Genomic DNA, 13,389 nt, shown 5'->3' on the forward strand with positions numbered 1-13,389 from the left:
GAAAAAGCCAGGGCTTGGGATTCAGAGGTCATGGGCTCAAATACCTACCAATTGTGACTGTGGGCAAGTCACTTCACTTCTCTGGGCCTCAGTTCCCTCATCTGTAAAATGGGGATTAAGACTGTGAGCCTCACGTGAGACAACCTTATTACCCTGTATCTACCCCAGCGCTTAGAACGGTGCTCGGCACATAGTAGGCAAGCGCTTAAATATCAACATTATTATTATTCTAGTATCACCTCCTACTCGTTGGTCTCCACCACTAGAATGTAAGCCCCTCACAGGACGGCACTTTCCTTTTTCAGTGTACATCATCACACACCTTCTCCAGTGCCAACGGTGCTCTGCATGGAATAAACACTCAAATATTAAGTGTAATCTCACTCTAGGCTTCAAAGCTGTCCATCCCCTCGCCCCCTCCTACCTCTCCTCCCTTTTCTACTGCCCACCCCACACCTCTGCCGCCCACATCCTCACCCGCCCCCCGTTCTTTTTATTACCCTATTCTATTGATTATATTTATTGCTATTGTTTTTGTCTGTCTCCCCCGATTAGACTGTAAGTCCGTCAATGGGCAGGGACTGTCTCTGTTGCCGATGTGTACAATCCAAGCGCTTAGTACGGTGCTCTGCACACAGTAAGCGCTTAATAAATACTATTGAATGAATGAATGAATGTAAAAGCACTCAGCCTAGCATTCCGTACTATAAATTCAAAACAGAGATGAAACAAGCATGGCTCGGTGGGAAGAGCACGGGCCTGGGAGTCAGAGGACCTGGGTTCTAATCCCGGATCTGCCAACTGCTTATTGCGTGATCTCGGACAAGTCACTCTGCCTCAGGACCCCGGTTCAGAATCCACCCCCGCCACCGGACAGGGACCGTGTTCCATGTAATCAATCTGTATCTACTCCAGGGCTCAAAACAGTAATAGTAAGTACTCAAAATACCATAACAAAAAGCCAAGCCTCTGGGTCAGAGTACAATGTTTTTATTCACCAATAAGTTAGGAAGTGCTGTTATAAATAGATGTCTTAGTCCCTTGTACACTGTACTTGAAAACACAGCCCTGCCACTTGGAAGGCTGCACCTAGTCTTCAGATTCAGATCCTTCATCATCTTGACTAATCTGGAAGTAACGTAGCTCATAGGTCTCCTTATCAGAGGCGACCACCCGAAGCCAGTCACGGAGGTTGTTCTTCTTCAGGTACTTCTTGGTGAGGTATTTCAAGTACCTTTAGAAATAAAACCGGTCAGGATTACAAAATCAACTGGGTTTAGGAATAGCTTTATGTTAATTGATTAGACGAATATTCTAGTCCTCCATACATCCGGCTTATCACTCTCCTTTTCCTCCCACCTGCAGTCATTTTGCATGATGCTCACGCTAGATTTTTAACTTCCCTGAGGACTGAGTAGGAAGTGTTCAATACAATCCATTTATTACAAACTGAAAACAAATGTCACACTGATCTTAACTGAGAATTCCAGAAGCTGACCGTTTAGACTTCATTTGCCTGGTCAATTTTTAAGTTTGTATGGAACAGCACACCGTCCTACAAGCTCAGAAGGACATTAACTGCTTTCATGACCACCTCAGCACTACAAACCCCAGGGGCGAGAAATGTGAAGTGGTATGGTGCGACAGATGGGGAGGCGGTGAGAGCCGGAGGTGTGCTAGGACAATGATTCTCCATTTCTGGTTCCCCGATTCCAGAAAAATGTATTTCTTTCTGACCCGCTCGCTCCCTTTCACCATATACAACATCTGCAGCAAGTGTGACTATTTTCAACAACAGGGTTGCTCGCTGTTCCACCCTAGGGATGGCGTGGTTGGAAGAAACCTTTAGGTCAGTACAGACGGGAAAAGCAAGTCTCTGGGGATTTTTGCCCCACGACGTGGCTGAATGAATTTCAAGACTTTTATGTTGTGGGAGGCTCCGATTTCCTCTGTGAAATCCTCGTGGAGCTAGTTACCGGAAGAAGCTTATTTTGCCACCCATCCCATTCAGCCAAAAGTCTGCCCAGACCCTAACTTACCCCCAGAGGGGATGGGGCTCATACATGCAGTTACTCCTGCGGGGGACCGTGACCCCCTCTGACCTAAGAGTGGCAAGCACTCTTACCTAGGACCTGTCTGTGGCCGGTGATTATTTTTTCCCACTTAGAAATGACTACCGTTTGCTGGCATACCACACGGAAAGGAAACGCGCCCACCTTTTGGAAAACTGTTTCTCGGATACAACTGTAATCTTGTTCTTGAAGCGTTCAATATGAACAACATTTCCCAGGTTCCCAGTTTTCCCATTGACCTTAACCTTTTCCTTCAAAAACTGCTCCTGTTTTAATAAAGCAGAAGAGACGGTACACTAGGGAAGAGAACCCTAGAGATTCACTAGGGAAGGTACCCTAGCCACACAGCTCAGGTTAAAAATCGCATACAAAAACATATCAATATTTTACTTGTAAAAAAAACAACAAAAACCTCAGCAACAGCTTCAACAAATTGCTTAAATGCAAAATGGCACTCGCGCGGTACAAACATACTTATAAAAGTTATGAGAAATGAAACTTACGAAGTTTCCAGAATCAAAGATTCCATCTTCTACTGGATGGGTAAGGTCAAGGCTAAACTTCCAGGTTGATTTCTTAGCTTTTCTGTCCTTTGGCTATGAACAGAAGAAGTCATTATTGGAGGAAATCCATCTGTCGGTGTCGTAAGATAAAAATCCTTTGCGTGTGGACTTGAATGTATCTACCCTCTAGTAATTTTCCACGATGAGCATCAACTCCACCTCCCACAAAAAGGGACCCAAAATATTTCTCTTGACTGGAATTAATGTACCCTGAGATAACCTAAGGGAGTCTGAGAAGGGAGGAAATGGTCTAGATCAGATAGAGGCCACACTAACAAGAATTATAGCATTTATCAAGTACTTACTATGTGCCAGGCACTGTTCTAAGTTGCTGGGGTAGATACCAAGACACAGCCCTTGTCCCACATAGTGCTCACACTCTAAATCCCATTTTACAAACGAGGGAACTGAGGCCCGGAGAAGTTAAGTGACTTGCCCAAAGTCACACAGCAGAGAAGTGGGGGAGCTAGAATTAGAACCCATGACTTTCTGACTCCCAGACCCGTGCTTTACTCACTAGATCATGCTGCTTCTCAACTAGCACTCAGTACCAAGCAGAGTGCAAGCATTTGGTCCGGTCCAACCTGTCCTGATGACAGGAAAAGGGATGTGGGCAAGGGGGTGTGACGATGCCTCAACTATTGCTCATTTTCCACACAGCACTCATTAATTAGAGAAGCAGCATGACCTGGGAGCATGAAGGGAGGGTGAAACGGGTGGGGAAATGAGAAGTTAGCCAGGGAATTCTAGCTGGAGGAGATTGGATTTTAGTAGCAGCGTGGCTCAGTGGAAAGAGCCCGGGTTTGGGAGTCAGAGGACGTGGGTTCGACTCCCGGCTCTGTCACTTGTCAGCTGTGTGACTGTGGGCAAGTCACTTCCCTGTGCCTCAGTTACCTCATCTGTGAAATGGGGATTAAAAGTGTGAGCCCCACGTGGGACAACCTGATGACCCTGTACCTCCCCCAGCGCTTGAACACTGTTCTGCACATAGTAAGCGCTTAACAAATACCAACATTATTATTATTATTATACTAAGCGCTGTGGTGAACACAAGCAAATCGGGCTGGACACAGTGCCTATCCCACACGGGTCTCAGTCTCAACCCCCATTTTATAGATGAGGTCACTGAGGCGCAGATGTGAATAGGAGGTGGCACTGTCTCTATCCACTGCCGAACTGTACATTCCAAGCATAGTAAGTGCTCAATAAATACTACTGAATGAATTTCTCAGGATGCTGCCTGCAAAAGCGGGGCTCCCCCAATTCGGAACCCGATCCTCAGGCTCCAGGTGATAACCTGGGGATGGTGGACGAGGAAGCCATTTTCCCTTTAAGAGGAGGGCCTCTTGGGCTTCCAGAGGTTTAGGCCCGATTCCAGCTGCATCCAATACTTATATATGCACCTTTAAATGAGATATTATAAGTGAGATATGATATATTATAAATGAGATATTGTACTGTCCCGAACACTTAGTAGTGTTCTCCACATAGTAATCGCTCAATAACTACTGTGGAGTGATGGATAGAGCATGGGGTCGGGAGACAGAAGGTCATGGGTTCTAACCCCGGCCCCGCCACTTGTCTGCTGTGTCCATTCACTAATTCAATTGTATTTCATTCAATCGTATTTGTTAAGCGCTTACTGTGTGCAGAGCACTCACTTCCTGTGTGCAGAGCACTGTATTAAGCGCTTTGGAAAGCACAATACAACAATAAAGGTTGACAATCCCTATACACGAGTATAGGGGAGGGGGGACGACGACATACATTTAGTTACATATAGGACCTCGGGCAAGTGTCACTTTGCATGGGTTCGAATCCCAGATCTGCCACTCGTCAGCTGTGTGACTGTGGGCAAGTCACTTAACTTCTCTGTGCTTCAGTTACCTTATATGGAAAATGGGGATTAAACCTGTGAGCCTCACGTAGGACAACCTGATGGCCCTGTATCTCCCCCAGCGCTTAGAACAGTGCTCTGCACATAGTAAGCGCTTAACAAATACCAACTTTATTATTATTATTATGCCTGCCTCCTTGTTTTGTTTTCGTCTCCCCTGTTTAGACTGTGAGCCCGTTGTGGGCAGGGACTGTCTCTGTTGCCCAACTGGACACTCCGAGCGCTTAGTCCAGTGCTCTGCACACAGTAAAGTTTCAATCAATACGCTTGAATGAATATTAATAAAATTATAAACATTATATATATATGTATATATACACAATATCCCTATATGTATGTACGGGACTGTCCAACCTATTGTCTTATAATAATGTTGGTATTTGTTAGGCGCTTACTACGTGCCAAGCACTGTCCTAGGCGCTGGGGGAAGATACGGACCCATCACCCCAGCTCTGCCACTTGTCAGCTGTGCGACTTTGGGCGAGTCCCTTCACTTCTCTGGGCCTCAGTGACCTCATCTGTCAAATGGGGATGAAGACTGTGAGCCTCGCTTGGGATATCCTGATTCCCCTGTCTCTCCCCCAGCGCTTAGAACAGCGCTCGGCACATAGTAAGCGCTTAACCAATACCAACATTCTACAGCGTGGCTCAGTGGAAAGCGTCCGGGCTTGGGAGTCCGAGGTCATGGGTTCGAATCCCGGCGCGGCCACCTGTCAGCTGTGTGACTTTGGGTGAGTCCCTTCACTTCTCTGGGCCTCAGTGACCTCATCTGTCAAATGGGGATGAAGACTGTGAGCCTCACGTGGGACAACCTGATGACCCTGTATCTCCCCCAGCGCTTAGAACAGCGCTCGGCACATAGTAAGCGCTTAACAAATACCACCATTATTAGTATTCTGGGCCTCAGTCCCCTCATCTGCAAATCGGGGATGAAGACTGTGAGCCCCACGTAGGGCAAACCTGATTCCCCTGTGTCTCCCCCAGCGCTTAGAACAGCGCTCGGCACATAGTAAGCGCTTAACCAAGACCAACATTATTATGGATAAAACTTCAAAAAGCACAACCCTTGAAAGACTGCTATTAATTACTTAGCGAAAACCGTTCTAAAAACTACATGGCGGCCCCCAAGGGTCCCGGCTGCGGCCCGGCCCCGCCGCCCTCAGACACTCACCGGCGCCATTTTGGCCACGCGCAGGGCACAGGGCGAGAGAAGAGAAAGACGGCGGCGCGCGCCCTTATACCCTGACGCAGCACGCGTCTGCCTACGTCAGCGCGTCCCGACGTCAGCACGCACGACGCCGAGCCGCGGGAGGAGACGAGAGCCGGCGGGGAGGGGGCGGGGCGTAACCGAGGAGAGCAGAGCCGTCGCCTCGGTGCGCAGGCGCGACGCCCGCCTTCATTCATTCGTGCCTTCCAGCCTACCTCATTCATTCATTCGTTCATTCCGGCCTATTTCATTCATTTATTCATTCTTCATTCATTCATTCTAGCCTATTTCATTCATTCATTTCTTGCAGCCTATTTCATCCATTCGTTTATTCATTCATTCCAGCCCATTTCATTTATTCATTCTTCATTCATTCATTGCAGCCTATTTCATTCATTTATTCGTTTATTAATTGCAGCCAATTTCATTCATTCATTCATTCATTGCAGCCTATTTCATTCATTCCTTACAATCGCCACTTAGAATTCCTTAACTCCCACTCTCTCCTGGACCCCCTCCAATCTGGTTTCCGTCCCCTCCACTCTACCGAGACTGCTCTCTCTAAGGTCACCCGTGACCTCCTTCTTGCCAAATCCAATGGCTCCTACTCCATTCTGATCCTCCTTGACCTCTCTGCTGCCTTTGACACCGTCGACCATCCCTTTCTCCTCCACACCTTATCTCACCTCGGCTTCACGGACTCCATCCTCTCCCGGTTCTCCTCTTACCTCTCTGGCCGGTCATTCTCGGTCTCCTTCGCTGGAGCCTCCTCCCCCTCCCATCCTTTAACTGTCGGAGTTCCTCAAGGGTCAGTTCTTGGCCCTCTTCTGTTCTCCATTTACACTCAGTCCCTCGGTGAACTCATTCACTCTCACGGCTTTGACTACCATCTCTACGCAGATGACACGCAGATCTACATCTCCGCCCCTGTCCTCTCCCCCTCCCTTCGGGCTCGCATCTCCTCCCGCCTCCGGGACGTCTCCACCTGGATGTCGGCCCGCCACCTAAAACTCAACGTGAGCGAGACTGAGCTCCTCATCTTCCCTCCCAAACCCGGTCCTCTCCCAGACTTCTCTATCACCGTGGATGGCACGACCGTCCTTCCCGTCTCTCGGGCCCGCGATCTCGGTGTCATCCTTGACTCGTCTCTCTCGTTCACCCCACGCATCCTATCCGTTACTGAGACCTGCCGGTTTCACCTCTACGATATCGCCGAGATCCGCCCTTTCCTCTCCACCCAGACGGCTACCTTACTGCTACGGGCTCTCGTCATATCCGGGCTAGACTACCGTGTCGGTCTTCTCTCTGACCTCCCTTCCTCCTCTCTCGCCCCGCTCCGGTCTATTCTTCACTCCGCTGCCCGGCTCATCTTACTGCAGAAACGATCTGGGCCTGTCACTCCCCTTCTTAAACTACTCCAGGGGTTACCTATCGACCTCCGCTCCAAACAAAAACTCCTCACTCTAGGCTTCGAGGCTCTCCGTCACCTTGCCCCTTCCTACCTCTCCTCCCTTCTCTCTTTCTACCACCCACCCCGCACGCTCCGCTCCTCCGCCGCCCACCTCCTCACCGTCCCTCAGTCTTGCCCGTCCCGCCGTCGACCCCCGGGCCACGTCCTCCCGCGGTCCCGGAACGCCCTCCCTCCTCACCTCCGCCAAACTGATTCTCTTCCCCTCTTCAAAACCCTACTTAAAACTCACCTCCTCCAAGAGGCCTTCCCAGACTGAGCTCCCCTTCTCCCTCTACCACCCCCCCCCTTCACCTTTCCACAGCTTAACCCTCTTTTCCCCCCATTTCCCTCTACTCCTCCCCCTCTCCCTTCCCATCCCCTCAGCACTGTACTCGTCCGCTCAACTGTATATATTTTCATTACCCTATTTATTTTGTTAATGAGATGTACACCGCCTTGATTCTATTTAGTTGCCATTGTTTTTACGAGATGTTCTTCCCCTCGACTCTATTTATCGCCATCGTTCCCATCCGTCCGTCTCCCCCGATTAGACCGTAAGCCCGTCAGACGGCAGGGACGACTTGTTCATTCCAAGTGCTTAGTACAGTGCTCTGCACATAGTAAGCGCTCAATAAATACTATTGAATGAATGAATTCATTCATTCCAGCCTATTTCATTCATTCATTCATTCATTGCAGTCTATTTCATTCATTCATTCATTGCAGCCTATTTCATTCACTCATTCATTCCAGCCTATTTCATTCATTCATTCCAACCTATTTCATTCATTCATTCCAACCTATTTCATTCATTCATTCCTGATTCATTCCACCCTATTTCATTCATTCATTCTCTCCAACCTATTCCATTCATTCATTCGTTCATTCATTTCAGTCTAATTCATGCATTCACTCACTCATTCATTCCAGCCTATTTCATTCCTTCAATCAATCATTCAATCATATTTACTGAGCACTTTCATTCAGTTGTATTTATTGAACGCTTACTATGTGCAGAGCACTGTACTAACCGCTTGGAAAGGACAATTGAAAACTACGAGAAGGAGGGTGGCTTAATGGAAAGAGCCCGGGGTTGGAAGTCAGAGGTTGTAGGTTCTAATTCCTGCTCCATCACTTGTCTGCTGAGTGACCTCGGGCAAGTCACTTGACTTCTCTGGGCCTCAGTTCCCTCATCTGTAAAACAGGGATTAAAAGTGTGAGCCCCACCTCGGACAACCTGATTACCCTGCATCTACCTCAGCGCTCAGTACAGTGCTTAGCACATAGTAAGCGCTTAAATACCATCATTATTATTACTATTACAATTCGGCAACAGATAGAGACAATCCCTCCCGCACAACAGGCTCACAGTCTATTATAACAATACTAACAATGATCTCCACGATAATTATAAAACCTCAGGATGGAAAAGTGTTTTTCAGGGAAGAAATACAATTTCTCCAGTTTAAGATTAAGCCCATGATCAGGCCTCATAAACTGGGAAAAGACATACTCGGGACAGATACTTTTTAATGGATCTCATGGCTTTAAAATACATAGCTTTAAAATATAGATTATGAGTTTTTTATTTATATTAGTGTCTGTCCCTTCCCCCTGCCCCCAGACTGTAAACTCACTGGGCAGGGAACAGGTCTGACTTTTGTATTGTACTCTTCCAAGTGTTTAGTACAGTGCTCTGCAAATAAGAATAATAATAATAACGATGGTATTTGTTAAGCACTATGTGCCAAGCACTGTTCTAAGCACTGGGGTAGATACAAGGTCATCAGGTTGTCCCATGTGGGGCTCAGTCTTAATCCTCATTTTCCAGATGAGGTCACCGAGGCACAGAGAAGTTAAGTTGGCTTGCCCAAGGTCACACAGCAGACAAGAGGCAGAGGCAGGATTAGAACCCGCATCCTCTGGCTCCCAAGCCTGTGCTTTCCACTAAGCCATGCTGCTTCTCAAGTAGTAAGCGCTCAGTAAATAACACTGATGATGGTGGCGATCACTTTCTTACAAATAAAACTTCAAAAACCATGACACTTTAAAAATTGCTATTAATTACTAAAAGGCCAAATGATCTTGCCTCTTTCATACCAATTTCAGAATAAATTCAAGAAGAGGTGAGTACTGAAGCAGCGTGGCTCAGTGGAAAGAGCCCGGGCTTGGGAGTCAGAGGTCATGGGTTCTAATCCCGGCTCCACCACTTGTCTGCTGTGTGACTTTGGGACAACCTGATTATCTTGTGCCGCCCCTAGTGCTTAGAACAGTGCTCCGCACATAGTAAGCGCTTAACAAATGCCATCGTTATTATTACTAAGGGTGTTAGATCCTGGCTTCCTCAGAATTACATGTTTATCTCCACTCATTTTCTAAAGTCAGAAAATACGGCCTGAGCTGCTGAGAGTTCCAAAGAGAAACGATGCTGATGGAAAATGGATCGTGCGATTGTAACACATAAAAGTCATTTTTAGACATTTTCTCTTCCTCCACACTATTTTTAGTGACTGACCCCTCATACTGAAAAGATGAATAAACAGTCTCCACTGAAGAGTGGATCCCATAATGACCATGTTTGGAAAACTGAAGGATTCTTTTAAAAATTGAATTTCTTCTTCAATGGGTCATATTATCTCAAATATAAATACACGGGGGAAAATGGGAACAGGTTGGGTTTTGCTTCTGTACTCCATTAGTAATAATAATAAGCATGTATCTGTTAAGCACGTACTACGTGCCAAGCACCGTTCTACCACAGTATGTTAAGAATTAGCAGCTAGTGAGTGGGAAAATCTATCCTAATAGATAGGAAGCTGTCAGTCTTCTGTGGAGAGTTACAAATACGGATTTTCAGGAGTGGGTAAAGCCTAGAGATCAGTTTCAATCATTTTATTCCTAGAAGTTGAACTCAAAACAATGTTCCACACAGAAGTGTTTCGCTCCCACGGCTTCAACTATCATCTCTACGCAGATGACACCCAAATCTACATCTTCTCCCCTGTCCTCTCCTGCTCCTTCCAGGCTCGTATCTCCTCCTGCCTCCAAGATGTCTCCACCTGGATGTCTGCCTACCACCTAAAACTCAACATGTCCAAAACTGAGCTCCTCATCTTCCCTCCCAAGCCCAGTCCTCTCTCTGACTTCCCTATCACCGTGGATGGTACGACCATCCCTCCCGTCTCTCAGGCCCGCGACCTCGGTGTCATCTTTGACTCGGCTCTCTCGTTCACCCCACACATCCGATCCATCACCAAGACCTGCCGGTCTCACCTTTATAATATGTCTCACCTTTATAATATCGCCAAGATCCGCCCTTTCCTCTCCATCCAAGTGGCTATCGTGCCATACAAGCTCTCATAGTACTCCAACTGGATTATTGTGTCAGCCTTTTCTCTGATCTCCCTTCCTCCTCTCTCTCCCCGCTCCAGTCTATTCTTCACTCCGCTGCCCGGCTCATCTTCCTGCAGAAACGCTCTGGGCCTGTCACTCCCCTTCTTAAACACCTCCAGCGGTTGCCTATCGACCTCCGCTCGAAACAAAAACTTCTCACTCTGGGCTTCGAGGCTCTCCATCCCCTCGCCCCTTCCTACCTCTCCTCCCTTCTTTTTCTCCTGCCCAGCCTGCACGCTCCGCTCCTCTGTCGCCCACCTCCTCACCGTTCCCCGTTCTCGCCTATCCCGATGTCGATCCCCGGCCCCCGCCCTCCCGCGGTCCCGGAACGCCCTCCCTCCTCACCTCCGCCAAACTAATTCTCTTGCCCTCTTCAAAACCCTCCTGAGAGCTCACCTCCTCCTAGAGGCCTTCCCACACTGAGCTTCCCCTTTTCCCTCTGCTCCCCTTCTACCCCCTTCACCTCCCCTCAGCTTGGCCGTCTTTTTCCCCCTTTCCCTCTGCTCCTCCCCCTTTCCCTTCCCCTCAGCACTGTGCTCGTCCACTCAATTGTATATATTTGTATTACCCTATTTATTTTGTTAATGAGATGTACATCCCCTTGATTCTATTTATTGCTGTTGTTTTTGTCTGTCTCCCCCGATCAGACTGTGAGCCCATCAATGGGCAGGGATTGTCTCTATTGCCGCATTGTACATTCCAAGCGCTTAGTACAGTGCTCTGCGCCTAGTAAGCGCTCAATAAATACTATTGAATGAATGAATGAATGATAGCGCTGATCTCCACAATGTCGGGCAGACATTAATAATAATGATGGTATTTGTTAAGCGCTTACTATGTGCCAAGCACTGTTCCAAGCACCGGGGTAGATACAAGGTCATCAGGTTGCCCCACGTGAGGCGTCACAGTCTTAATCCCCATTTTGCAGATGAGGTAACAGAGGCACAGAGAAGCAGCCAGGTTCGGAACCCATGACCTCCTTCCACTAAACCACGCCGCTTCTTAGACATTCTTCTAATTGCGGCCTAGTGGACGGAGCCCGGGCCTGGGAGTCAGAAGGACCTGGGTTCTAATAATAATAATGTTGGTATTTATTTAGCGCTTACTATGTGCAGAGCACTGTTCTAAGCGCTGGGGTATAGATGGTAATTAGGTTGTGGCTTAATCGGGGCTCTGCCACTTGTCCGCTGGGTGACAGTGGGCAAGTCACTTCACTTCTCGGTGCCTCGGTTACCTCCATCTGTGGAATGGCCATTAAGACTGGGATCCCTCCCTCTAGACTGCAAACTCACTGTGGGCAGGGAACGGGCCTGCCAACTCTGTAGTACTGTTCCAAGCTATTAGTACAGTGCTCTGCATATAGTAAGTGCTCAATAAATATGTAAAATGGGGATTAAGACTGTGAGCCTCATGTGGGACCCGATGACTCTGTATCTACCCCAGCGCTTAAAACGGTGCTCTGCACATAGCGCCTAACAAATACCAACGTTAATTAATACCGCTGATGATGGTGATGATGTGGGGCCGGGACTGTGTCCAACCCGATTAGCTTGTATCTACCCCAGTGCTTAGTTCAGTGCCTGGCACTTGTCGGAGAATTCTGGCTCTGCCACTTGTCAGCTGTGTGACTGTGGGCAAGTCACTTCTCTGTGCCTCAGTTGCCTCATCTGGAAAATGGGGATTAACTGTGAGTCTCACGTGGGACAACCTGATTACCCCGTTTCTATCCCAGCGCTTAGAACAGTGCTCTGCACATAGTAAGCGCTTAACAAATACCAACGTAGGAAGTGCTTAACAAATACCATAAAAAATATGTATTTCCTTACTTTGTATGAAAGAACGGTGAGTCCCCACACTACGGACTAGTTAGTGCCATTTATGCCAAACAGTGGTCACTTTTGGCAGAATGGCTGTCCATCCCCTTGCCCCCTCCTACCTCTCCTCCCTTCTCTCTTTCCACCGCCCACCCCGCACGCTCCGCTCCTCGGCCGCCCACGTCCTCACCGTCCGTTCTCGCCTGTCCTGCCGTCGACCCCCGGGCCACGTCCTCCCGCGGTCCTGGAACGCCCTCCCTCCTCACCTCCGCCAAACTCTTTTCCCCTCTTCAAAACCCTCCTGAGAGCTCACCTCCTCCAAGAGGCCTTCCCAGACTGACCTCCCCCTTTTCCCTCTGCTCCCTCTCTACCCCCCTTTCACCTCCCCTCAGCTAAGCCCTCTTTTCCCATTTCCCTCTGCTCCTCCTCCTCTCCCTTCCCCTCCTCTCAGCACTGTGCTCATCTGCTCAATTGTATATATTTTTATTACCCTATTTATTTTGTTAATGAGATGTACATCACCTTGATTCCATTTATTGCTATTGTTCTTGTCTGTCTCCCCCGATTAGACTGTAAGCCCGTCAATGGGCAGGGACTGTCTCTTTCTGTTGCCGTTTTGTACATTCCAAGCACTTAGTACAGTGCTCTGCACATAGTAAGCGCTCAATAAATACTACTGAATGAATGAATGGGCGCTGTTTGGATATCTATGTCTCTCTCTGCACAGATAAGATCGCCAGTAGAGATCTGTGGCATGTTCTACTGGTCTCTATGTGGTTTATGTTATTCTTCATCATTCTCATGGAGCTGCATCGTTGGGGTGGTTAAAAGCCACTCACTTTTTCTGTTTTTTAGATTGGTATTTGTTAACCGCTATGTGCCAGGCACTGTTCTAAGCGCTGCTGGAGGAGTCGACGGTGCAGGGGCCTGGGAGTCAGAAGGTCACGGGTTCATTCATTCATTCAATCGTATTTATTGAGCACTTACTGTGTG

At 48.0% G+C, this 13,389-nt stretch overlaps 1 protein-coding gene across 1 annotated transcript; it reads right to left on the minus strand.

The window, feature by feature from the left end:
- Positions 1-973: 973 nt before the first annotated feature.
- Positions 974-5,796, minus strand: RPL22L1 (ribosomal protein L22 like 1). Its single transcript, XM_029072061.2, has 4 exons — positions 5,704-5,796; positions 2,576-2,668; positions 2,217-2,338; positions 974-1,234 (listed from the first exon to the last, which is right to left on the minus strand). The coding sequence occupies exons 1-4, from the start codon at positions 5,710-5,712 to the stop codon at positions 1,090-1,092; spliced, it is 369 nt and encodes a 122-aa protein (XP_028927894.1). The 5' UTR covers positions 5,713-5,796; the 3' UTR covers positions 974-1,089.
- Positions 5,797-13,389: the final 7,593 nt, after the last annotated feature.

Source organism: Ornithorhynchus anatinus, chromosome 1, assembly GCF_004115215.2.
Source record: "Ornithorhynchus anatinus isolate Pmale09 chromosome 1, mOrnAna1.pri.v4, whole genome shotgun sequence".
In the NCBI taxonomy this organism is placed as follows: domain Eukaryota; kingdom Metazoa; phylum Chordata; class Mammalia; order Monotremata; family Ornithorhynchidae; genus Ornithorhynchus; species Ornithorhynchus anatinus.

Bases quoted from the DNA above. Each gene is read 5' to 3' on its own strand.
- RPL22L1 (XM_029072061.2), bottom strand. The intron at 2,339-2,575 runs GTAAGTTTCATT...TTATTAAAACAG, and splicing joins TCTTTGATTCTGGAAACTTC to GAGCAGTTTTTGAAGGAAAA. The intron at 1,235-2,216 runs GTGGGCGCGTTT...TTATTTCTAAAG, and splicing joins GAGAAACAGTTTTCCAAAAG to GTACTTGAAATACCTCACCA.